The sequence below is a fragment of the Sceloporus undulatus genome, chromosome 2 (genome assembly GCF_019175285.1).
Source record: "Sceloporus undulatus isolate JIND9_A2432 ecotype Alabama chromosome 2, SceUnd_v1.1, whole genome shotgun sequence".
In the NCBI taxonomy this organism is placed as follows: Eukaryota; Metazoa; Chordata; class Lepidosauria; order Squamata; family Phrynosomatidae; genus Sceloporus; species Sceloporus undulatus.
In genome coordinates this window covers 231276760-231303567 of record NC_056523.1, presented here as the reverse complement: position 1 = coordinate 231303567, position 26808 = coordinate 231276760, and the positions used below count along the sequence as shown (strand labels likewise).

Below are 26808 nucleotides of genomic sequence, written 5' to 3'. Positions count from 1 at the left end.
AGTGGAACCTGCCTTTTCTCTGGTTCCTCAGCTGACCTCCAAGACCATTAAATTCAGTTGTAATGAAAAAGAGGCTATAGAGTTTCCTTTCTTTTTGAATTAGATTTATTTTGTGAAGAAAACATTTCCACCCAAAAGGACATGTTCAAATCTCTTCAAACATCGTTCTCGACTAAGATCTAGGTCTACTGTAGTAGAGGACTGTTATTTTAATGTATTAATTGAAAACATTTCAATACAAATATAATGTAACATAGGAGACACACCTTACTGTTTTTGAGAGAAACTGTGCACTGAGAAGAAATGCACAGGGATGTATCTAGCTTAGCTATGTTAAACATCATATGTGTATATGGGAAGTTTCAATATGCAATTATATCAAGTCTTCTCCTCGTCATCATTTTTTTGTCAATTGGCCCATTAAGTATCTTCAGAGGCTACTTGGCATTTCGCCATTCAGAATGATTAATTGTCATACACCAGTTGACTATACTCCTCATCCTTGACTTCAGAATATGTACAAGCACAGCACAACAATAACACTAATACAGCTTCTTTGGGATCCCACCATTTAGTTCCCTCCACTGTAAAAACTCTCCATGTATTCCTGTCCTCTTCTTGCTATTCTTTAAGCTGTTACTGATTTACAAGAAGCACCTGTCCTCTTGTCCCATTACAGATAAATTTACTCAGAAGTCTTCAGTAAGGGACTTGGTCATATGCATTTCACACATCCAAATGTATTAATATCTACTACATCAGCCCTATTTCAAAGAATTTTAAATTTTTAAAAAATTTATAAGGAAGGAGGCATGCTAGGATTGGGTATCTGACCAGTCAATAGAAAAATATGGTCAAGTATTTGACAGGTATTTTAAATCTATGGCATAAGAGCAAGGAACATAATCATGAATAGCTACGACACTTAGTATACAGTAATTATTAAAAAACTGGATAAGCTATAATGCTGAAACAGTAGAATTAATTTATATGCTAAACTCAATTGTTAGTTTCAAATGGAGGAGACTTACACACTTTACAGTAAGTCCCATTAATCACTGTGTCTACTCTAGTTAAGATTAACAATTGGATTTAGCCCTATGTTTTTTACAGTGCGTTTACCTTTACACCTCACTTCCACTCTTAGAAGATCATACAAGTTTTTCTCTCCCATCTATTTTATCCTAACAACCTCAAGAAATAGGTTAGACTTGATAAGGCTCTTTTAGACCCATGACCCCTAACCAGCTTCATGGCTGAGTGAAAATTTGAGCATGGGTCTCCCTGATCATAGTCCAACACTTCTCACAACACAGTGTGTGGACTCCTATTTCAAAAGGCATACAGTCCTAGTAGGTAGCACTGGGAGATGTTTGCTGTGCTGCTGAGTTTTACCCTAAGAGACCATTAGCCTCCACTCCTACTTCTGCCCTTGCTAACCAATGACCTCAGGATGAAATACGGATATACTCTCTATGTCCTGAGATTACTAAAGCCTTTAACAATATTTGACTGTGCCTGAACAATAGCTTGTCAACTGTTAAGTCAACTAATCAGAATGCCATGCCCATTCAGCCTTGGAAGAACTTGCTTTAGTAAGACAATTCTTCAGTGTTTAAACATCTTGAGAGGGGAGACTATGCAAACGAACATACTATTTCCTTCCTCCTCTACCACCAAGGTAAATAGGACCAGCTATGGAGGCGAAACAGATAGTCTCAGTGCATGGATGACATTAAGGTATACAGAGACCCTGGTGAGGCACTGGGGAAACTGGGCCTGTACAAAAAGCATATGGAGCCATCAAAGAATATGAACAATCATGACATGTGGCCAACCACATGGGGCAGCATGTGACTTCCTGAAAGGAACTGCTTATTATTTTGTAACATGCAAAATGGCTATCATATGAATGTTTACCAGAGGTATTGCTAAGTATGGGTGTTACAGCAGGCTATCAAGAATCTACCATTGGTGAAAGATATGAGATTCTTGAAGTACATTCTAAATCCCATTACACTTCCAATAGGGCATAAAATTGCTAGGTAGCTCAAGCCCACATTGTTAGTCAGAAACTACACTTTTTAAATTGAAGGGAAATACTCGAGAAGATGGCAATAAGGCAGCTGCTGCTTCCTTTTTATCCTATACCCATTTAGAATACATTTTTGGATTAGAGAAGATTTTGCAATACACTCTTAATAGTGGACAGATACGGGCATACTAGTAAAGGTTTCTCTAGCCCTTTTAATGAGCAATGTGTTTTTGCTTTAAGGCATATCACCATTAGTCCCATTTTACAGATGGCAAACTGGAGGTGCAAAACAGCTGTTTGCCCAATGAGTCAGAAACGGAGGCAAATCACAGTCTCCCAGAAGAAAGTCCAATTTTGTCACTTAAATTACACTGGTTCTTCTGTCAAATATATGCTTTGTTCTTAAACTACTCCACATTATGTGCCTGGTGTAGCAAAGGAACTAGGCCTCTGATCCAATCACAAGAATGACATGTAGATAAATTTCATCATGAGACCATTGCAACAAGGCAGAAGGTAAGCACTTGTGTGAGAGCTGAGCCTGAAGGCCCGGTGGTACGGAGGAAATGAGCTATTCTGGGGTTTGCTGTCAGAAGACCTCAGCTTTTCTGGGAGCAGCAAACTGTCAGTCAACCCAGAAGACAACCAAAAAGTATTTTTCACATATCTGCCATTTATAAGATAGCACCTTGAGTCATGAATAATTCAGGTTGCAACCGGACATTGGAGTTCTGGTAAAAACATTTAGAAATATTCGAATATGATATTCCGTATGAGTGATTACACTGGCATGTTGGCCAAGGCTGGCCTTGTAAGCTTTTGCATCAAAAAGAAAAAAGAGAGAAAGAAAGAATCAAATTAGAGGGACACCAGGATGAACATCAAGTGTTATGCCAAGCATCTTCTTAAAAACATGTGGGCTGGGGGGGGGGACATATCCAGCAATACAGCAAGAGCTACATGCATTGCAAGAAAACTCTGTCCTCATTACCTGGGTTTGGCCCACCTGTCTCACTCCTTACCTGGCCTTCCTCTGCCCGGGAAGAATCGTTCCCCAACAATGGCTCTGCAGGTGGCGTCTGAATGGTAACAGACTTCTCCGAGCGACTGCCATCTTTACTCCGTGGCGATTTGTGCCTGTCTCGGCTCCTTTTCCATTAAAAGAGGAAGAAAGAGGTTTCACAAGTGGTTCCTTTGGTTCTTCAGCCAAAGTTTGCCAACAAAGCCAGTGAATGAAAAGAAGAGGTAGCTTTCCAAGTACTTTTTTGGCCAAAGCCAATACAAAACCATTTCAAATGTGCATGTGTGCTGGCAGGAAGAGAAAGAAAATGAAGAAGAGGCCAAACAGTAACCCAATTCCTCTGGCACATGTTTAAGAGGATTACTAAGGAAGTGCAGTCAGGGCATGGATTCTCAGCTCTGATGAACCCTCTGAGTGAGGAATGACAGATGGGATCCCATTTCTTTAACCTTCAGTGACCCCCACCAGCAACATCTCTACAATCTGCTGCCCCCAATCACTAAATCAAGTGGGCAAGCCCTTCAAATATTTTGGAATCAGATTGACAGTTCTCACTTCTGTCATGGGCCCTTAATAGACCATTACACAACACTACAAAACCCGTAAGGCAAAGAGAAGCAGCAGAAGCAGCATCCGCTTGGCCCTGGAGTTGGTCCAGGTTCTCTTGTCTCAGTAGCACCTGGATCACCAACCCACATTTAGGCTGATCCCCATTGACCTCATGCAATCTACTGCAAATGGGTAGGACGGGAATCAGGTGCTTTTGCCCAAGGCTCAGAAGATGTGCATGCAGAGTAGGCAACTAGTAGCACCCCAGTGGGGCTGTCAAACTGGAAAAAGCTTCACAATTCACTTGAAGGGATTTCTGGGCTGACAGAATTAATTATGACATGGTAAGAGATCACATCTAAGCAAAACAGCCACTACTGGTACTACTACATTACTCCACCCTGTGCCTCCAAACTGCCTGAAGTATTCCATTGTTGAATAGCTGCTACCTTCCGAGGCCAAGGTTTGCTTGGCGCTGAGTGTTTCTGGGCAGACCCTTGCTGCTGTTCAGTCACTTAATCTTCCTCCCCTGAGGCCTCAGCAAAGGGAACTTGTGATGACTTGGAGATAACCCTGGTGCTTAGATCAGAACGCAGGCCTGGAATGTGACTGAGCCGCACAAAGATAAAGGGTCTCCAGACCACAACCCTTTGAAAAAGCAAGTAATGGTTCTTTCTTTGGAAGAAAAAAGATTCCAGAATTCTGACCATACCTATTGCAGGTGTGTACACGATGGCCATGCAAAAACTGGACGTTTATTAAAGAGGTAATCTCATGGGCTATGACTCTCAAAAGCATATGTCATGATAAAATATGTTCACCAAGACTGTTTCCCCCTTTTTCGTGCTGCAACAGACTAATGTGCCCTCCACTGAGAAATTCTAGTACTCTCTCCCTCTCCCTCTCTCTCTCTAGATTGATTGTTTGGCCAATTCTTAAAGGTAGTGCTTTCCAAACTCTCTAAACTCAGGGTGCAGTACTTGAGAGTGGATAACTTAAGAGTGCGTGTTCCCCTTATTTTGACTGTGATTGGCTCCCAACTTTTTGCAATTGTGAAAGAACAATGTCATTATTAACATTAATTATTAATTATGTTATCTAGATGATTTTTAAATTGCGAATTTTAAATGATGAATTTTACATTTGGATTGTTTTGATACATGTCCTTTTAAATTGATGTTTGTTTCAAGTGATTTTTTTTTTAGCTGATGTTGTTTGTCTGTTAATTGTTGTTGTTCCCTGATTTGATGCAAGGAAAGAAGCGGGTAAGAAATAATAATAATAATAATAATAATAATAATAATAATAATAATTCCATTTCTAAGAACTTGGAAAACTTTCCTTTTTGGTTACATCTCTCAGAATCCCTGACAGCATAGCCATGCTGCTGGTGGTGAGGTTTCTTGGTGTTTTGGTGCAAAAAGGTACTTCCAGGCTCTGGTGCTTTGTCCCCTTTGTGGCTCAGTCAGGGTTGGGGACTGTGCTGTGCTTTCTGGACAGAGTAGATGTTCCTGAAATCCGCCCTCCCCCCCGCCCCGCCCCGCCGGCACCATGAAATTTAAGCAGCAGTTGGCCTAAGAAATATGATGTGTCCTTTCTCAGTCTCCTCTCCTCCGAGAAAGGGAAGGGTTAGCATGGCACTGGGCCTTCTCTCTCTACATGGAAACACCATGATGGATGTGTCCAAGTCAGTGGCTTAATCTTCCAAATGACACTTGGCCTCTCCAGTATCACACTAACATATTCTGGGAGCCGCTTCGTGTGTCACTCTGGGAGAAAAGTGGAACACAAATTAAATAAATAAGTAAGTAAGTAAGTAAGTAAGTAAAGCAAGCAAACATACCTTGCTGGACTATTTGGGAATCATTGGCTCTAAATATTGAAAAATTTTGCAATTTTTCTCAACTAGATAGGAACCATCTCAAAGCAAACCACAACAACACCCAAGCCCAGAGATACACCGAATGTAAGCGTGCACGGAAGGTTTTTCACATTTTGCATTCTTTCCAGTTTACAGTTTGATAAGAAAATGGGCAATTATGCAATTGCAATACAAAGCTGACAATGACGTCGCTCAAAATAATGGCACACCATGTTCAGACTAGAAAGCCTTTAAAAACAAGATACTGTGCCAGGGTTGCTCTGGGGTGGGTACTCTCAAGACACCTACATGTTTATTTAGGGAGCTTCCTCTAGGAGGGTGAGACTGAAAGGTGGATGGACATGTCACTTCTTGCCCCAGGAAAGGTCTCCAAAACAGAATAGATTATGCAAGAAGCCAGGGTGGTCAGAATCATAAAGAATTGAAAGGAGCTTCAAAAGGATGTCTCCAAACTTGTAGAATTAGCAGTAAGGGCAAATAAGATTAACTATAAGTACATGTGAAGTTATACATGCTCAGGCAAAATAAAATAGCAGTTAAGCATCACAAGTGCACTGGTGAGATTTGAACTGGCAATGACTGAACAAGAAAGGGATCTAGGGGCTGTGCTGCACAATTCAATGAAGATATTACCTTACATATAGTTGCAGTAAAAGAAGGGAAATTACATGTTTGGTATATCTAGGAAGAGATTTAAAAATAAAACTGCCACTAACAAAACTGAGACTACATCTGGAACGCTATGTATAGTTCTAGTTGCCACACTTGAAAATGAATATTCTAGACCTGTGATATGCAGAAAAGGGCAATGGACTGGAGGAACTGCCCTATGAGAAAGGTTATAATGTTAAGGAAATGTGATAGAAATATATAGTACCAAACTATGCATGGTGTAGAGAAAGAAGCTTTTCTTCTTCACATATAAAACTATAGTCCAGTGTCATCCACTGAAGCAGTATTATCAAGACAAAAAAGAGTAATTTTTCACAGATCATATAATTAAACTGTGGAACTCACTGCCACAAGACATAGTTAGAACTACCAACTTGAAAAGAAGCTTGAATAAATTCACAGGAATTCATGCAACTATCAATGGCCATTGGTTAACAACGGAATAATATCATCTTTATTATCAGGAGCAGTACGCCCCTGGATACCACATGCCAGAGACCACAGGATGGAGGGTCAAGTTGCATTCATGTCCTGCTAGCAGGTTTCCTATAGAGACCTGATTAGTCACGCTGTGAACAGAATCTTGGATTATCCTGTACAAGCCTCTGGTATGACCCAACATGGCTCTCCTTATGTTCTTGAGAAAGAAGTTTAAATTATGCATGTGCCAAACAGGGCTTACTTAATAATCTTAAGTAGCTCTGGTTGTCCAGAGCGAATAGGAAGATTTATAAAGAAACTGACACAAATATTCTGAATTAGCCCTACATATTTCTGGGAGCAATGTCCTTCTTTAGAAAATTAATTTCATCTTTTTTAAGTATACAACATGTACACTAAATGACAGAAAATATGACAAATATGTTTACGTTACAAAAAAGAAAATAAAAACCAGGAGGCCCCCCCCGCCGCCTCCAAAGGTCACCATCAGGTTCATTTACAGAGACAATCCATCTTCTTGGATGCTTGAAAATTCACTGTACCACCAAAATTAAGAATGTGGGATGAATTAGTATGGGAGGCAGTGCTATAGCAATAACTCAGTTACAATACCATATCAGATTCTGGTTAAAGAAGCTTAATTGCAGTGTAACAAACCAGGGTCTGCAAAAAGGAGACCAGCAAACCAAATGACAGATAGTGATCTGTTGTGGATTTGCAGTTTGTTGCAGACAGAGTGAGACCGTATCTAAATGGATAAACTAATGCTACATTCATTATTTTACTTTCAGACAGTGCTACACCCTGCAGGCAAGAATGCACCTATGAAGCTGATATAAAACAAAGACGGGCTTCATTATTTTTGTTTGCTGCATATCTGGAAGCTCAAACAGGTCTTTGGGTTCCAAACTATGTTAGTTCAACCACAGTGTTTGAACCAAGTTTTTCCCAGAATTCATCAAAAGAGGGTTTGTGGCACCTCTGATGTTATGATGGACTGCAGTACTAACTGCAAACATCTAGAAGTCTATGGTTGTTGTAAGTACCTGGTAATATAATGGAAGAGGGTAATAGAAAGAGGGACCCTGGCTACATGGATTTAGGGCAGGAGAGTGTAATGGAAAGGTTAAATCTCACTCTTTATAAGGAACCAAAGTCTCTAAGAGACACAGGTTGCCCCAAAATAAGCACCTGAGCTCCTCTCTGTTGCAGACAGACACAGAAGTTTCACTACTCAACTGGAAAAAAAGCACGATCTCTGGGCCAGAATCACCATGAGATAGTATCCATACCCTTGTCGCTGAGCTTTTCTGGAGTGACCTGAATAGTGGGAATACTCAGAGTAGGTTGACTCCGTATCCATGGCCAAAGGGAAGCCTCAGGACAGCAGAGAGCGGCCCACGTCTTGAACCTGGAAGAGCCACAAAGTCCAAAAGAAGAGTTTTGCTGGAAATAAATAGATCCTTGATCATCCACAGGTTCAAGAAAATAGGAATGTTACTCTTCAGATTTTGGCTTCCTTCATCTTCAGCACAAATCTAGGAAAAGAAAAAGAAAATACTAATAACAGGAAGCTAGATAATAAAGAAATGGTGTATCCACCATGGCAAATCTTGTCTTGCTCTGTGACGGATATCTATGGTGCCTTGAGGCTCATAGCTGAGCTCATGTGCCTTTAACAGCTGGTTGGAAGAGCTCCTGCCAGATGAGAAAAGCTCAAGGTTTCCCATGCAATTTAACCTTCACTCTCTTGGGCACATGAATCTGAAGAGAGAGGATGAAGTCTCATCTTGACAGGTAACACTCCAAAGGGTGCTGACTATAGCTCCCATCATCTCTCGCAATTGGCAATGCCAAAGGGCTCCTGGGAACTGCAGTCCAACATGAAGGCCACACAATTTTCACCCTGTGTTACATTCTGATCATTTAAGACTGTATTGCATACAATATATACCTGCTCAAAGTTATGAATTGTTGTATTTCCATTTAGTGTTTGATTCCCAGCTCGGCCATGAAACCCACTGGGTAACCCTGGTCAAGTTACGCTTTCTCGGCCTCAGGGAAAAGCAATGGCAAACCTCCTCTGAATAAATGTTGCCCAGAAAACCCCATGGCTTTAGGGTCCCCATAAGTCAGAAATGGCTTGAAAGCACACAACAACAACAGCAGCAGCAACAGCAAGCCCTTTAAAATTGTACATTGATGGTTTTATCTCTTGTACATACACATTTAATGCATGAATAAACTGTACAAAACTTGGGTTCAAAAGTTTTAAAGAGGTTTTTCAAAACAAAACACAGGGTAGACAGCCATGTTGTGTACAAAGAAGTTGCATGAAAGGGGGATAGATTGCTCCAAAGTCTGTTAAGACCAGTGCAAAGAAAGGATGAATTTAGGGTGTAAGTCACTCAACTCAGGCGGATTTGCTACTGGCAGGTGGCAGGCTGCCAGTCAAACATAAAAGCATGGGAGTAGGCACAAACAAGCCTGAAAGTTTAGGAAAGTTTAAGCTACCAACTGCAGGGCTCCCCTAAAGAGTGATCAGGGCAAAGGCCATTCATTGCCTTCAAACCACTTGTGACATGACCAAGTCACCAGGAATTCCCTCCACGTGATCTGATGTGTTTTTAAAAGACTGATGTTATTTTATAGTACCGTCAACCCTTGGTATCCACTGGGGTTTGGTTCCAGGACTCCCCATGGATACCAAAATCCTTGGATGCTCCTGCTGCATTAAATACAGTGGCACAGTAAAATGGTGTCCCTTACATAAAATTGCAAAATCAAGGTTTACTTTTGGGAATTCATATTTTGGGGGAAATATTTTTAAGTTGTGGAGGTTGAATCTGTGGATAAAGAATCCTTGGATATGAAATGCTGGCTGTATTTTCATGTGTATGTTGTTGTTTTTAAAGTAATGTACCTGTAGACTGAGCACAATGCTTCAGGGAAAAAGCCAGAGAACTGCTTGGTGAAATGTTCACATGTATAGCAACCTTACCTGTGCATGTCTGCATACATGCATGCACACACATTCAAGTTGCCAGCAGCCTTATGACAACCCCATGAATTTCAAGAGGCTTTTCTAAGCAAGGTGGTTTTGCCAGTTTCTTCCTCTGAAACACAGCTTCCAGCATCCAATATATGTCTCCCATACAAATACTAACCAGGGCTGACCCTGCTTAACTTCCAAATTTCGGTGCCTTTAAGGTATTTAGGCCTCCTCTCTTTGTTAATATATATGATCACACATTTCCATTTTTAAAAAAAACGAATGCCACTGTTTCACAGAATATTATCTCTATATATTTTTTTCCTGATTAACAACAGAGGCTGTTGATTATTAAAGTATTCTTTTTGTTCACAGACATAGCTGTGTTAGCCTGGAAAATCAGTATGCAAAAGGATCCTGTAGCACCCTTGAGACCAACTAAAAAAAAGAAGTTGGCAATATGAAGTTGGTAGTAGTTGGTAGTCTACAAAAGCTCATCATGTTACCTACTTCTTTCAGTTAGTCTCAATGGTGCTGCAAGATCCCTTTGAATATATTCTTTTTGGTGTTCAAGTTAATACTTTGAAGTATTTGATCATTACTTGACTACTCAACAGAGCCAAACTTTTCTAACCAGTCAAATGCCCAACCCTAACAGAGCAAAGAAAGAGGAATGCGGAGGAATGTTAACAAGGGGGGCAGCCAAGAGACAGGCTGCAAAATAGGAAAGGCAAGAGCCAGTGGAGAGGGAGGGAGGCTAAAAAAATAACCCCCTCCAGGCAGCACAATGAGCCTGAAAGAAACTCAAGTTTTCAGCAGCCTGAACAAAATACTACTGAAAGCACACTGGTATTCAACCTGAAACATCCAGAGTACGCAGACAATTTGGATGTGACACTAAACCACAGCTTACCATTTCATAGCCTACGAAAGCTCATGCTACCAACTTCTTCCTCTCAGTAGGTCTCAAAGGTGCTACAAGATCCTTTTACAAACTTCTTCCTCTCAGTAGGTCTCAAAGGTGCTATAAGATCCTTTTACAAACTGCAATGCCTGTTAAAACTTTCATGCCACCTCCTCCCCTGGCACATGCCAGACAGAAGGAGATTGGAAGCACATGCTTCCAGTTTTAAACTAACCTCATAATGCAATTCAGGAAGCTACGTCACTGACTTTTTGGAAGTGATTTAGAGTGTAGGGATATTACTACGCGTGGCCCTTAAATTGTGATTACACCTGGAAAGAAGTGGCATCGGCCATAGTCACTGCACGGCAATCACCCCCAACCTGTCCCTTTTCACTGACAGGGGAAACCTGTCAATGACCTGGTAAGTGCACAAGTTCCCAGGTGCAAAAAGTCAGTTATGCGATTGCGAGTCATATGGTGTCAGTATCTCCTCCTGCCCCTGGCTATTCTGGATTACCTTTAGTATCTTTAATCCCCCCCCCCCCTTTGACTATGCCATCATATGTGTGACTATGTAAGGCCCTTCTTGGTGTGTGACTATGGTTGGACTTCCACACTTGCAGTTTTGACTTTTGTGGATTTGATTATTTGCAATTCTGATTAATATGTTCTCTCTAGGAATCTCTAGGTTGAGCAACTCTGCCAGAAGTTGATCATAGAGTTGTGCAGGAGAACCAAGAACTTCCTAGAAAAAATGCATCTCTAGGCATTTATAGGTCCTCCCAACATGATTCTATGATCAACTTTTCTGGCAGATGTTGGCCATGGAGTTGCACTGGAGGATCTGGAGCTTCCTAGAGAGGTCTTCTCTTAGGTTTTAAATTTGCCGTTTCCCCACATTCACAGAGGTCCTTCACCCCTAATTCCGGCAAATGCGGAGGGATCACTGTATATGTATGGGCAACCTCCAGAAGACATGTTGTAATATCGAGGAAGTGTAGTGGCCTGTCACTGTTCTCCTACAAGCCACCTGAACAGTCTTCGTCACTTCTCTAAGCAAAATCTGGCTTTGATTCTGTTAAATCATGTTATCTTTTATATTTGCCAACCTAAACATCTGGTTTGACACTACTTTAACTGCCATGGCTCAGTGCTTTGGAATTCTGCTAATTGAAGTTTTGTGAGACATTTAGCCTTCTCTGTCAGAGAGGTCTGGTAAAACAACATGCTACAAATCCCAGATTTCCATAGCAGTGAGACATGGTAGTTAACATGTCAAACTGGGTTATTTCTGCAGTGCAGATGCAGCCTAAGACAGAGTTTCAATTCTGCAAGAGGAACAAGGGACCATTTGGCTCAGCCAAATCTTATTTATTAATCCAAACATGGTCAGTCTCATTCAAAGAAGACAGATCTCCAAGAAAGCTAACTACCTTTTTGTTGTAACAAAATTGGAGGTGACTGGAAGCTTACCTAAATGTTTTGTATTAAATTGGTTAGGAAGCATTAGAGATAATTATTAAAGCAACTAAAAAAAATATCCCTCGCAGTAAGTTCCCCAGAAAACAGTGGAGGTTATTTTGGAGTTAACCACCCTAACTGGACCTGTGTGCATTTCATGTTCACCACCAACAATGATTAACATTCTTGGGATTGTGTAATGATGGAATATGCTGCCACCGCCTCTTGAAAAGCAGTGGAATTGCTCAGTTCAGCAGCCTGAGAACTGCACCTCTCACATGCCACTGTAAATCTGTGTTTCTTGGGCTGCATCCACATGGCAGAAATAATCCAGTCTGACATCACTTTAAATGTCATGCAACATGCCATGCTCTGCAACAGTGGAGCTCTGGTGCTACAAGCTACAGTCCCCAGGATTCCATAACCTTGAGCCATGGCAGTTAAAGTGGTGTCTAACCAGATTATTTGTGCAGTGTGGATGAAGCCTCTGGAAGGGTGGGATGAGGAGGGTGCAGTAACAGACTGACCTGTCTACTCCTCTGGAGTTTATTCTCATAAATTAGATCTCTCTTCCACTAGCATTTGTGTAGCCTTCCTTTTTATTCTCTCCTGGCAGATGCACAGAGGCCCTTCTCCCTCCATGGAAGTGGCCACAGCAAGTGATGGGGTGGCAAGGGACCCTGGCCTGCTTTCTCCCTCAAACACACATTAGAAACAGACAAGCATCCCTCACTTCATCATCTTAATGCACAGGAATGGAAGAAAAATCCATTCTCTCCTCCTGTGCCTCCTCCAAATCCATGGTGACCAGATGTCCTAACTTCAAAGGGGTACAAGGCACCGCAAAATGCAAGACATTCAAGAAAAATGTAGGCTGGTCCCACGTAAAAGCTCAAAACACTTATATAAAGGCATGCTCAAAATGAAAGACATTTTGACATTCCTCCAGAAGGTTAAACATGTCCTGGAAAAGGAGGACCTCTGGTCACTCTGTCCGAATCCCTTTCCACCCAGCTGCCCATTGATGGGGCAGAAATAGCCAAAGACAATGGGTATACAAGCTGTGCCCACCAGCTGGGCAGTGGGAGGTTAATGGTGGCATTTCAGTTATCCCACTGAACCCATCATCCTTGGCTTTCTAGATGATGCACCTGGGCTGTTTCATGGCTCATCAGTTGGAAAATAAGAGAGGTCAACAAGATGGAGCAACAGGCCCAAACAGTGCCAGTGTGGTGTACTGTACTGGTTTAAGCACCAGACTTTGACCCTGGAAGCCAAGGTCTGAATCCCTGCTCAAGCCATGCATAACCAGTGTGGGCAAGTCACACTCTCTCAGCCTTGGAGGAAGGCAAAAGAAGAGGCAAACTGGCTCTGAACAAATCTTGACAAGAAATCCTCATGATTTGTTGTTGTTAACTGCCCTCAAGTTGAATTCAACTCATGGTGACCCTGTGGATGAGACATCTCCAAGATCAAAGAGTCATAGGTTTGGAAGATACCAAAAGGGCCACCCAGTCCAATCCCATTCTGCCATGCAGCCCCTATTTAAAGACCTCCAAAGAAGGAGACTCCACCACTCTCTGAGGGAGCATCTTCCATTGTTGAACAGCCCTTACTGTCAGGAAGTCCCTCCTAATGTTGAGATGGAATATCTTTTCCTGTAGCTTCCATCCACTGTCTCATGTCCTGATATATGTTGAGGGACACCTGGCTTGACAGGCTCCATCAATGGAAGTATAGAGTGTAGAACAGATCAAGGGAAGTAATAGTGCCACTTTATTCTGCTTTGGTCAGGCCTCACCTGGAATAATACTGTGTACAGTTCTGGGCACCACAATTCAAAAGCTGGATAGTGTCCAGAGGAGGGCAACCAAAATGGTGAAGGGTCTGGAAACCATAAAGCCCTATGAGGAGAGACTTGGGGAGCTGGGTATGTTTAGCCTGGAGAAGAGATGATTAAGAGGTGATATGATAGCCCTGTTTAAGTATTTGATGGAGTGTCACATTGAGGCTGGAGCAAGCTTGTTTTCTGCTACTCCACAGAATAGGACCTAGAGCAATGGATGCAGACTACACAAAAAGAGATTTCTCCTCAACATTAGGAGGAACTTCCTGATAGTAAGAGCTGTTTGACAGTGGAAGACGCTCCCTCTGAGAGTGGTGGAGTCCCCTTCTTTGGAGGTCTTTAAGCAGAGGCTGGGTGGCCATCTGTCACAGGGGGTGCTTTGATTGTGTATTCCTGCATGGCAGAAGAGGTTTGGATTGGATGGCCTTTGGGGCATCCCTTCCAACTTTAGGATTCTATGTATTCCTGCATGGCAGAATGGAGTTGTTCGGGTGGCCTTTGGGGGATCCTTTCCAACTTTAGGACTCACCTTCTTTGGGGATTGTTTTTAAACAGAGGCTGGATGGCCCTTGGTCAGAGGGAGGGCTTAAACTGGGTCTTCCTGCATGGCAGAAGGGGGTACAGCTGGGTGGCTCTTGGGGACCCTTCCAACTTTGTGATAAAATGAACAAACAAGCAGAATACAATTTTTAAGAAAGGTAAAAGCTCTCAAAAGCCATCCTCCAGGAAAGGCTGGGCAATGGGGACTTCTTCCACCCCTGGTGCCCAGTTTTTACCATTCTTTGCCAACCCTCCAGCCAGGCAGCCAGCCCTCGAAGGCCTTCCCCTGGCGACCCAAGACCCCACAAGTGTCAGCTTCCCCACAATCCACGTCCAGGCGAGGGTCAGGGGGAGAGGCTGAGCTAAGGGAGTAGGAAAGGGAAGGGAGGAGGGGAAGAAGGGAGGAAAGGTGGAGGGAGTGAAGAAGGAAGGAAGGGAAGGAGGAAAGAAGGAAGGATGAGAAGAAGGGAGGGAGGAAAGAAGGAAGGAAAAAAGGAAGGAAGGAGTGGAGGGAAGGGAAGGGAAGAAGGGGAGAAGGAAGAAAGGAAGGGAGGGAGGAAAGAAGGGGGGAGAAGAAGGGAGGGAGGAAAGAAGGAAGGAAGGAAAAAAGGAAGGATGAAGGAAGGAGTGGAGGAAAGGGAAGGGAAGAAGGGGAGAGGGAAGAAAGGAAGAGAAGGAGGAAAGAAGGAAAGAAGAGAAGGAGGAGGAAAGAAAGAAGGGCGGGAGGGAGGGAGGGAGGAAAGAAGGGAGGGAGAAAAGGGAAGGAGAGAGGGAAGAAGGAAAATGAAATGAAGGAGGAAAGAAGGAAGGAAGGAAGAGAAGGGAAGGAGCGAGGGAGAGAGGGAAGAAGGAAAAAAGGAAGGGAGGGAGGGAGGGAGAGAAAAGGGGGCAAGAAGGGAAGAAAAGAGAGGATAAGGAGGTAACGAAGAGGAAAGGGAGAAAGAGAGGGAGGAAAGATGAAGGAGAGGAAGAAGGGAGAAACGGAGGAAGGGGAAAAGCGAGGAAGGAAAAGAAAGGAGGAAGGGGAGAAGGAAAGGGAGGAAGGGAGAGAGGAAAGAAGCAAGGGAGGGAGGAAAAGGAGGTAAGGAAGGCAGGCAGAGAGATGGTGAGGGGAGGAGAAAGACCTGTGGCTGGAGGCTCTCCCTCTGGCTCCTCTGCTGCTGGGCTCAGTCCGGAGAGGGAGGCTTCCCCTCAGCTGCCTCCGCGGCGGCGTCTCTTTCCGCTTCCTGTACCCAGGGCGACAGCAGGAGAGGCAGAGAGGCAGAGGCAGCAGCAGCGGCGCCGCCACCGCCCTCCCTCCCTCCCCTTCCCTCCGTCCCTCCCTCCCTGGCGGGGAGGCCGGGCCTTGACTCGAGGAGCAGTGGCTCCCCCTGAGGGCCCTTGGCCCTCCCAGGCCCCTCATGGAGAGTGGGACTCCTGGGCCAAGAGGCTGTGGCCGTTGTTCCTAGAATCATAGTATTGAAGAGACCCCAAGGGCCATCCAGTCCAACCCCATTCTGCCATGCAGAAACTCCCCTTCTGCCATGCAGGGACTCCCATTCTGCCATGCCAAAACTCTCCATCTGCCATACAGGAACTCTCCATCAAAGCATCCCCATTGACAGATGGCCATCCAGCCTGTGTTTAAAGACCTCTATGGAAGTAGACCCCACTACACTCCGAGGAAGGAGTGTGTTCCACTGTCAGACAGCCCTTACTGTCAGGAAGTTCCTCCCAGTGTTGAGCTGGAATCTCTTTTCCTGCAGCTTGCATCCATTGCTCCGGGTCCTAGTCTCTGGAGCAGCAGAAAACAAGCTTGCTTCAGCCTCAATGTGACACTCCATCAAATACTTAAACAGGACTATCATATCACCTCTTAACCTTCTCTTCTCCAGGCTAAACATTCCCAGCTCCCTGAGTCTTTCCTCATAGGACATAGTTTCCAGACCCTTCACCATTTTAGTCACCCTCCTTTGGACATGCTCCAGTTTCTCAATGTCCTTTTTGTATTGTGTTGCCCAGAACTGGTCGCAATATTCCAGCAGAATAGAGTGGCACTATTACTTCCCTTGATCTAGACCAGTGATGGTGAACCTTTTGGAGGCCGAGTGCCCAAACTGCAACCCAAAACCCACTTATTTATTACAAAGTGCCGTGTCCCTCTGGGTTTCTAGTAACAAACTCTGGCAAACTCTGTGCTGGGGCAACGGCACATGTGCCCACAGAGAGGGCTCTGAGTGCCACCTCTGGCACGCGTGCCATAGGTTCGCCATCACTGATCTAGACACTACTGTGGGCCTTCAAGCCCTTTCCCACTTTTGGTGACCCTAAGGAGGACCTCTCATGGAGTTTTCCTTCACAGGACTTGGTGGGAAGGGCCTTCCCCTGAGGCTGAGAGATGTTGTGGGCCTTCAAGTTTTCCCCCACATATGGCAACTCTAAAGAGGAATCCAACATGGGTTTTTCTTCACAGGTTTTGTTTAGAAGGGATTCCCCTTGTCCTCCCTCCGAGGCTGAGAGAGTGTGACTTGACCAAGATGATGTTGTTGCTGCTGCAGCTGCAGCTGTTGTTGTTGTGGGCCTTCAAGTCCTTTTCAACTTATGGCAAACCTAACAAGGCCTATCATGGAGTTTTCTTAGCAAGGTTTTATCCCATTTTAACTAGATAATTTTAATTGCTTTTTTTAAAAAAAATATTGAGACATTTTGATAATGTTTTTATCTTTGAGCGCCTTGGGTCTCTTTTTGGGGGGGGAAAGGCAGCATAAAAGTGAAATAAATAAATAAAACGAGCTTTCTTCAGAGTTTTTTTAATTTGCCATGGCCAACCCCTGAAGCTGAGAGAGTGTGACTTGCCCAAGGTCACCCAGTGGGTTTCCATGGCCAAGCTGGGAATTGAACCCTGGTCTCCAGAGTCATAGTCCAATGCTTAAACCACTAGCCATGCTGGCTCTCCCTCCTCAAGGTAGACTTCACCAATTTTCATATGGTTTGTTGTTGTGTGCCTTCAAGTCGTTTCCAGCTTCTGTCACCTAAGTTTTCATAATGGGTTTTTCTTTACAGGGTGATGATTGTTTTGTTAATACTGTCATAGCCATAGATTGCAGCCAGGAACAGATACTCTGGATTTTGGAGTCTCAAATCCAACACTAAGGAGCCAACATGGCATAATGGTCTGACCCTTGGACAGCACCCCTGGAGATCAGGGTTCGAATTCTCAGTCAACCATGGAAACCCATTGGCTGACTATAGATAGATAACACACCCCCAGCACTCAGAAAACCCCAATAGGTTGGCCTTAGGGTTGCCCTAAGTTGGAAATGATTTGAAGGCACACAAACTGCAATGCAACACAAGACTACCAGCTGTTTCCTTGCGTAAACTAGGTATCTCTCCCACTCTTTAGTGCTGCGGTAAGAGTAAAAATAAAACCACAGGCTCAAAAGTGGAGATAACAAGGAATGACAAGAGTGCTAAGCACTGAATGAGAACTTTTACAAGGCAATTTAAACCATTCAGATGTATGATCAAGAATTTGATTGTGGTTTAGGCATGTGATAAAAAACCCTCAGTGATCGCAGAAGTTAAAGCTGCTGTTTTTTCCATCTCCCAGGAAAAGAAGATTCGGCCTTTAGCTCCTCAACAGCATGAGCAAAGTGTCCATCAGGAGGATCTGGAGGTCTATCCATCCATATTTATTTATTTCATTTGTATGCTGCCTTTCTCCCAGAAGACCCAAGGCAGCTCACAGGTAAAAAAGCATTAAAAAAAAACCCCATTACACTAAAAGCATAAAACATTTAAAATCATCCATAAACCGTTCAAAACCACATAAAAATATACAAAAGCTTAACAGGTACAACCAACACCCTGCCACACACAAAAGCCACCATAGCATGATTATATATTAAAATGCCTGCTTAAATAAATACCTGTCGAACATAAAGAAAATTAAAATAATGACAACAGAAGAAATGCATACATCCAGTCTAGACAATGAGGAAATCGAAACAGAAAATTTCCATACCTAGGATCAAATATTGACCAGAATGGTGACCGCAGTGAGGGAATAAGATGACTAGGAATGGAAAGGACAGCTATGAAAGAATTAGAAAAGATTCTAAAGAGCAAAGATATACAAATCCACTACACCATGCTGACCCTTATCTTAAGAGGCCTGGATTGATCTCATTTTCTTGCTGGATTGTGAGAAGAGGCAGGCCAGGCAATCTCTCTGGCAAGTCCTTCCTCACTGCCAGCCAGGAGCACAAATGTAGATTAGAGAAAGAGGAAGAAGTATTCAACAGAGGCTGGACATGCCTTCACCCATGACAAGTGTGTTCATGAACTACTGATTAAAAGGTTTATAAGGAAAACCAAATTCATTGGAAATGTGGTGCTGATGGCAATGTGGACAGCCAAAAAAGAGAAATAAATGGGTCCTTGAACAGATAAAACCAGATTTCTCCTTGGAAGCCAAAATGACAAAATTGAGGCTGTCATACTTTGGCCACATCATGAGAAAGAATGACTCATTCAAAAAGGCAGTAAAGCTAGGAAAGGTAGTTGGCATCAGAAAGAGAGGAAGACTGTATGCCAGATGGATGGGCTCAATTAGGAAAGTTATGAATATGAACCCAAAAGACTTGAGCAGAGGAGTAGAGGATAGTGGAGCTTGGAGGTGTCTCATCCGTAGGGTTACCATGAGTCAAAGGTGACTTTAGAGCAGTTGACAGTGATGAAGGAAAACAATGGTGTTAAAGGACAAGGAGTAACAGATTCTGCTTCAAGGTCACTGGTTAGACTTTGGCCAGGAGGGAAATGAAGAGGAAATATTCAATGACAGGGGGTCTAATTCCTTAATAAGTGGTTTTATTTTGTTCAAAAGAAAATTTGTGTACTATAGTGGGCCCTTGGTATCCGCTGGGCTTTGGTTCCAGGACCCCCTGTGGATACCAAAATCTGTGGATACTCAAGTCTCATTAAATATAATGGCACAGTAAAATGGTGTCCCTTGCATAAAATGGCAAAACCAAAAATTGCTTTTGAGAATTTCTCTATTTTTAAAATATTTTCAAATCATGGATGCTTGAATCCATGGATATGGAGGGCTGTCTGTGCTTGCATCATCTAAATATATCTTAAAGCGCTGTGGACATGCAGTTGAGTGTATTGCCATAGGTTCAATAGCACCACCATTTAGCCTGTTTCTGGGCTCTTTATGGCATGGCTGGTTCTTTGCAGCCACAAACTGTTGGCAACTGCCTTGAATGTTACCCTCCAACAGCAAACAGATTTCCCTTACTAACGTGAAGAATATGCATTTGTACATAGCAGACGGTACTAGTGACTCTTTTCCAGCTTAACCAATAAGCCATTTTGCAAATCCTACAGTGTTTAACTGTCCTTTGGAAACTTTCAGCTAGAAAACACTGCCCATTCAGTTCCCCAAAGCCCATGCCAGATTTTGCTTTTTAAAGAGAAGAACTCAAATTCTGTACAAGAGTAGGTAACTTCAAGTAGACACCTTTTACAGAAAGAGACAGTCTGTCATTTTTAATATTCACTATACATTTTAACAAGAGTGTAAAAACCCCATGTATGAAGAAAAAAATTAAATCACGAAATAAAAAGTCAGCTGTTCTGCAGAATGAAGGAGTACAGCCAGGAGATGGAGAGCCAAGTCACAGGTCTATCATGCTGCTCTTAATCTGCTTTTTTTGGCTGCTTGGCTCCAACTGTGCTCAGAGGCCAGCAGGTCATGTTCAACCCAACACTCAAGTCTGTCATGGAAGGTCTGTGTACCAGCCAGAGCTGCCACTTCTGTCTTAAAAAGTGAATGCATGATCAAGCACAGTTCTCTCATTAATATGGGAATAGATTTATATGTACACAAACCGATCTGTATCTAGTATTCATATCTCTTCAAAACATTTGCAGACAGCTGCATGAACGAGTAGCAGGCACAAGCCTTTGCACCGTGAAAATTTTTAAGGCTGTGAAGTTGATGCTAATGTTGTGGATACTTGCAAAGGTGCTTTGGTCCTAGGATAGTAGTATCTGATGAGAAAAGTTAAGGAGTTATCATTAAGCCAGAAGTAAAAACAAAGTTTCGTACAGAGATTCTGAGAGTAGTAATAAAAAACGTAGTTTTGCCAATCTCTGGGTGATATTTAATTTCCCACTTTTCTCCCACCGTGAGACTCAAAGACAACTCACAACACAGATTTAAAACTTCTCCTTTACATATACAGTGTTCATCGCTAGAGGCTTAAAGTGCATTTAGGTTTAATCTGGCCTATGGGCACTTAAATGAGAATAAACCCCTTCTGAAATAGGTGGTTTGCTTGGTTAAATATTAAGGTAGGGCTCTATCCTCTTTCCCATCTTTACCAGAGCTTTGTTCCTGAGCAAAGATGGGGATAGGGAACAAAAATTTAGTGACTCTGGGTTTTCAGGAATGGGATAAAACCAGTCCTACTTTGTCCCAGGAGTGGCCCTAAGAATAACATCTCGCTACATAATCCTGTTTCCAGAGGAATGAATCAGTGGCTCTATTTTAAAAGTATGCAGAAGTCAGGAGACCAGTATTGGTCAAACCATAGATTGGGTTTATAAAAATGTACAAATAAAAGTTTTTTTAAAAAGCAGGACAATGGTGGAAATGGGAACAAGCCAGTGAAATCTTATCATTAGATCTGTGATTCTACTAATAGCCCTCCCCAATCTGACCTTCACTTTAGCCAAAAACAGATGGTCCTAAAAGGCTGGCATCACACTGCATCTTTGTGCGCTGGATCAGGGCTGTTACAACTGCACACCACAGCCCCAATCTGGCCCTTTCCACATTCAAAAAGGAGTGACAAAAAGCCGCTCCTTTCTGCGCCAGGGAAAGGGCACTCCTTTTGCTGCTGCCACAGCTCTTCTCTATTCCTATGCCATGTGGTGTCTAATCGCCATGCCACAGGAGCATTCCCATGCTGCCCATCATCTGGGTGCATGACTCCAGCTTGAGGGCAGAGTTGAGGTGTGTGGTCTCCACGCCCCCATGCCACCCCCAAGACAGCTCTTATTACTGGTCTGTTTTGTCCCTTTGTCCACCTTTGAGTTCCCCCCTTCTTTAATTCATATGCATTAGGAATTTTTCTGTCTCAGGTAACAAAACCTCCATTGGTGTTCCTCAGTCTGCTCCCCTTCCCAATGTTCTCATTTGTAAAGTTGTCTGTGCCATCTCTAGGTACAGCCTCTTAAACTACTGAGGAAGTCAATTACTCAGCATGGAACTAATACCTTGAAATCTGAATAGTCCTAATTCCCTGTGCCAAACTGAAGCAACAAATTCCCAATCTCCACTCTCTGGCTTTTACAGATACAGCACAATATTCAATTTTAGCAGCATAATAATCAGAGTGTTTCACAAGGATACACAAATGTGGGTATTCCTCTTGATGCCAAGTACTTGCGGATGAGACGCTCTGTTCCGTACCAATTAAAGCCCTTGGTTGAATGTCCAATGCGAGGCAGGTGGATACTTGCTGAAAGACAGAGCAAGGGAGATAAAGTTACCTGAATTGCAGTTAAGATGCAAAAAACAACACAGAACATTCCTGTAGGTAACTTCCTAGTTATGGAGAGTAGTCTCAAGTGACCTTCAAAACTACACTGGAGAAGGGCAGTCTGGTTACAATGATCTAGTAATATTTAGGTTAGGTTACTGTAAAGCATGATGTATGGGGCTGTCCTTGGAAAGAATCTCAAAACTTCTGTTGGCTTCTAATTCAGCGGCTAGTTTTGGCTGGGTTGTCCAGGTGAAGTCATATTTCTCTTGTTCTAGAGGGGCTAGATTGTCTGCTTATATACAACCAATTCTATATGCAAGTCCAATTCTAGAGGTTTAATTTAAAATCCTAAATGGCGTGTGGCCTGAATATCTGAAGCACTGCTACTTCTAATTTCAACATACCCAAGCATCAAGATCATCAGAGGAAATCCTTCCTTGTGTCCCTTCTGTAAGAGAAGTGCACTTGTCTTAGGGCCTCCCTTGTGGTGGTAATACACTTGTGGAATAACTACCCTTGGAAGACATGCCCATGCTGTATTCTTTTTGATGTCAAGTGAGTCTTCATTTTCTCAGACACTTTAGGGTGAAATTTCAAAATTCTTGTTTCTAGATTCAACTGCTATTTTTGTTGCTTAAAATAATGTTAAGAATCTCAGTTTTACTTCTGATATTCCAATTTTGGATTATATCATAATCTATCAGGTGTGAATAATTACTGTCCTCTAGATGTTCCTGGACTGCAATTGCCATAATGCATCACACCACTATGTAGGCCAAAAATATTTAGAAGGCCAGTTGCCCACTTCAGCTGTATTGCTTTTTATTTGTTTTCAGCACACTATGATGAAATCCTTTTCAGGATGAAGGAGCAGTTTACAAGTTTTTAAGGTAACTCAATTCAAGCAGCAGTAATTATCAGAACTACTGAACATGGGGCCAGATGTTAGTCTGAGAAGATTTAGAGGGGAGAGGAAGCACAGGTGTACTGCAAAAGGTGTTGGAGGCTTTTGATACCAAAAGGACCATTTATCCATCAAAGCTGGGACTGCTGCTGATAGAGGAGTCTTCCCATAGGGAAACCTGCAATGGCAGGAACTTTAGAGAGAGACTGGAATGCCTTAGCTGTGCCTTTCAGCTTGTTTCAACAGCACCTTCAGGAATCTGTGTGTGAACTGAGGGACACCATGTTCCATTTTGCCAATCCTCAGACAGTGTAATACTTACCATCCTTTTTCTTGGCTGCCAGATAAATTTTCTTTAATCCCTTTTCTAAAGCAGGGAGCTTAATTCCAGACAAGTTGTTGGAGCGGTCTCGGTGCTGTGCTACAATAAGGGCCAGCTGGGAATGAACGATAAATGCTTCGAGTCAGTCAAGGAGCTAAAAAAACTAATGCTAGAGCTTATTGTCAAGACACATCTTGCTCACCAATGTGCAAGTTCTATTAAATCTAAAAGGATTCTGGTATTTCTTTAGTTCCTTTTTTTTTTAATCCCTGTTTAAATAATTTCTTGCAAGAGAAGACAATTTTGTGTAATGATGTAGCATGTGAGCTTTTTAATTTGTATGATTATGAAAAATTAATAAAGATATTATTTTAAAAAATAGTAATTTCTTGACCATGTAAGTATATCACTAAGTTTTTAAAACCTGACAATCTTGTCAGGATACCAAAGGAGCTTCATGGATGTCAAATTGTCAAATGCTACTGAAGTGTTTTGTAACGTGTTTCAGAACACAACTGCATATTTTATTTGGCTCCTCAAATAAAATTTTAAATTACTGAAATGAAAGAGAACAAAAAGCATCTCCATGCATAGTTACCAAGTCCTGTCCTTTGTTTCTGGATTTCTTATCATCAATTGGGAACAAAAGAGTTCCTCCCAATGCCAGATCTACAAAAATAAAGCAAATCAGCACTGAGACCTACTGACCAGGAAACATTAATTACTTGTTAATCTAGATGTTGTTAAGTCTGACTAAAAATAGTAAAAAGGGAAGATTTTTTTCTAAAAGAAGCATTTGCCCATATTCGCCTTACCTTTCATCTTTCCTGCCTGCTCATATATCTTTTTTGGCTGGTCAGAACGATTCCCCAGTGCTGTAAATAAGCCTCCTCTTCCCCAGCGACCTGAATCATCTGAACAAGAGAGTTAAGAGAACTGAGAAAGAAGGGAAAGAGTATGACAGGCTGATTTTTTAAATTAAACTTTCAATGACTGACAGAATATCACCTCTTTCCACATATAATTTTCTCGGCAAGTGCACCACAGCAGCAAAAGCATTCATCCCATGGGATCCATGAAGATTAAAATAAATAAATAAAAGAATTAACCGCTATTTTCCTTAGAGACAGCATGGATGCTTTAGTGTGGTAAGATAGAGAAGAAGCCAAACTTCAAAGGAAGCAGATAAATCCTGACCATGAAGCTCCTGTGAGGTACAGGCTATCTACACAAGGATATTTTAACATCTTTAGCCTCTCAGGAACCAAAATGATATCTAGTTCTACACATCCAAACTATATCACTCTATTTCTGAGACTGTAGTGTATTTCATTATGCACTTTGTTGAAAAGGGGGCATGCCAGATGCCATGAAACATGCATGCCAAACTTCCAGAACATCTAGATGAAAAAGCATTTCTTCCAAAATGGAAGAACAAGAAATACAAATTCTAGGCTAGAATCAGAAGCTTCATATTTTGCAGGTACTGATATTCTTTTTAAATGATTTAAGATGTTGTGAATGCACCAGTACAAAAAAGCAACTGATTAGCAACTGGTTAAAAAAGGCTGAAATGTTAGTGAGGCAGAAATGTCAAAGCTGATGAAGATGAAATGTGGGAATGACCCTCACTGAATGGATTGTCAACAGAGGAGAGGCTTGGCCTTCAGAAACCAGTGCAACAGATTAGAAATTTTCAGAAGGCATTGCCAGGTTCTGTTGCATCTGTTCCAAACTGGTACAGGAGTCATAAGATACATAGGATGTAGCCTCTGAGATGTTGAAAACATGTTCATTTTGCAAGGAAGCTGATGTCTCAGCTGAGACTGTCCTGACTACCCATAGGTTTCAGTGCCATGAGCTGGAAGGCTTGCATAAAGAAATACAGTAAATCAGAGAAGATTCTGATGATGAAAATGATGGCAAAAATGAAGGTGAAAGACAAAAGTAGGATGCTCAACAATCTCACAGCGCAGCCAAAAATGGTGGGAAAGTTCCCAAAGAAAGTTGCAGCTGTGGCAAACAAATGAACCAAGGGGAAAGGCAGGATGTCCACACTGGGGTAAGGTGATGTTCTCACCCCAAATACCTGGCTCAGCTCTAGATCTCCAACTAGCTCTGTGCAGGCACAGATCAATCTATATGTGGGTCACAGACACCAAAGAGAATAACATATTGCATAGATTTCTGGGGCTATTAATTTTATGTGGTATATACAATGAAGAGGCAAAGCCACCGCAGAAATTTTACATTAAAGAAGTGGCTTTTCAGACATTAGAGGGGAATGCATTTTTCATCACAACTGCAATGTTATTTTTCAGTGAATATCATTAACAGAAAGGAATCCCAATGAGCAGGATTTTGGGGAGATTCATGAAAAATATGCCTGTTCTAACACAGTGTATTTCACTTACCTACACAGTGCACAATAATGGCATCCTCTTCCCCTGCTGAGGGGTGGGTAACATCTCCCATAATATAGTGGATGGAGGCCTGTTCTGAGTCAGTGTAGTCCAAGTGCACATCCAGCATGTTGCCTTCTTCTTCTTCTTCTTCTTCCTCCTCCTCACTGCTCTGTTCTGACTCAAGGCAACAAGATCTGTAGTGATTAGCTTCCCACCAGGCCATCCTGAAATTTTTAAAAAAGTTAAGCTATTGCTCTTAAACAAACACACTGTCTACTGTAATACTAACAATACAAATGTTAACCGAGCTAATGTTAACCGGTTTGAAACATAAGCATGTGGATGATGCAAGGCCAACCCTACTGGATTCTGCATTCTGCTTTAAGAGAAATAAAATAAAAATGTGTTGATGTGGCAGAGCAGATCATAACAGTAAATAAAAATAAAGAGAAATAAAATTGGCAAGTCATTCATACTTTCAGTATAGAGGTACTTAGCATTATCCCCTCATGCCCTGCTCTTTCTTTCCTATGAGATAAGCAGGGGAAATATGGCACAATACAGTGGTCCTTCCATACTGACAAATTTCGTTATGCTTGGGCTCTTTCCGGCTCCCTCCTATCTGTCCCAGGCATCAGAGGGGAGGTGGGAGGGGCTCCACATTCACGGGGGTCTTGTTCCCCTAACCCTTGTGAATGTGAAGGACCGAATGTATTAGGTTCTGTATAGAACCATTACTTTAACCCTGCTTATACCTGGAACAAAACAAAGCTAAAGCCAAAAAGCAAAGCAAAAACAATGCCTAGCATACAAGGCGGTGTTCTACAGAGATTATAGAAAGAGATATCAAGAAAGCATGCAACCAGTTTTGACACTATCCTTGTTTGTAAGAGATAGCATCAAACATATAGCCCCAATCCAGTATCAGGGAATGAAAGGTCTTGTTTGCTTGTGCTACAATGCGAGCAGTGCCTGCAGAGCACCTTACTTTTTCTGGCGTTCAGATTCTTCCTTCCTCTGCCTCTGTTCTTCCCTGAGCTTAGCCTTCCTTGCTGCTGCCTCCTGCAGTTTCCTATGCCGAGCTTCCAGCTCTTCTGGACTTAATTTCCTTCGTTTTTTACTGGGACCCATCTGAATGCCCAAAACAAGAACCTGGAGAAGAAAAGAGAGTTAATGAAGTACATTTTCCCATCTGAAGTTAGTTTCAAGTTGTTCTTCATCCAAAAAGCATAGTTCCCTCTGGTCTGCTTTATATAAACTCTTAGAAATGGTAGGAAGAACACTGTGAGCTGA

General features: G+C 42.4%; 2 protein-coding genes across 4 annotated transcripts in view; both read right to left on the bottom strand.

Annotated features, from left to right (window-relative positions):
- Window positions 1-15600, bottom strand: part of VANGL1 (VANGL planar cell polarity protein 1) — a 52319-nt gene extending 36719 nt beyond the window's left edge. For both annotated transcript variants that reach the window (XM_042449804.1, XM_042449805.1), the window contains exons 1-3: window positions 15471-15600; window positions 7893-8138; window positions 3058-3184 (exon numbers count right to left, since the gene is read on the bottom strand). In XM_042449804.1, the coding sequence (XP_042305738.1) occupies window positions 3058-3184; window positions 7893-7963 (198 nt within the window). In that variant the 5' untranslated portion in view covers window positions 7964-8138; window positions 15471-15600. The remainder of the gene's footprint in view (window positions 1-3057; window positions 3185-7892; window positions 8139-15470) is intronic.
- A 4237-nt stretch (window positions 15601-19837) lies between these two features.
- The window catches only part of CHD1L (chromodomain helicase DNA binding protein 1 like), a 31835-nt gene continuing 24864 nt past the window's right edge, over window positions 19838-26808 (bottom strand). Inside the window, exons 16-22 of one of the 2 annotated variants that reach the window (XM_042449803.1) lie at window positions 26504-26667; window positions 25525-25739; window positions 23926-24024; window positions 23709-23779; window positions 23111-23225; window positions 21752-21860; window positions 19838-20385 (exon numbers count right to left, since the gene is read on the bottom strand). In XM_042449803.1, coding sequence (XP_042305737.1) covers window positions 20316-20385; window positions 21752-21860; window positions 23111-23225; window positions 23709-23779; window positions 23926-24024; window positions 25525-25739; window positions 26504-26667 — 843 coding nt within the window. In that variant the 3' untranslated portion in view covers window positions 19838-20315. Of the gene's footprint in view, window positions 20386-21751; window positions 21861-23110; window positions 23226-23708; window positions 23780-23925; window positions 24025-25524; window positions 25740-26503; window positions 26668-26808 lie in introns of those variants that run through there. The other variant, XR_006101977.1, reaches the window with a different exon arrangement.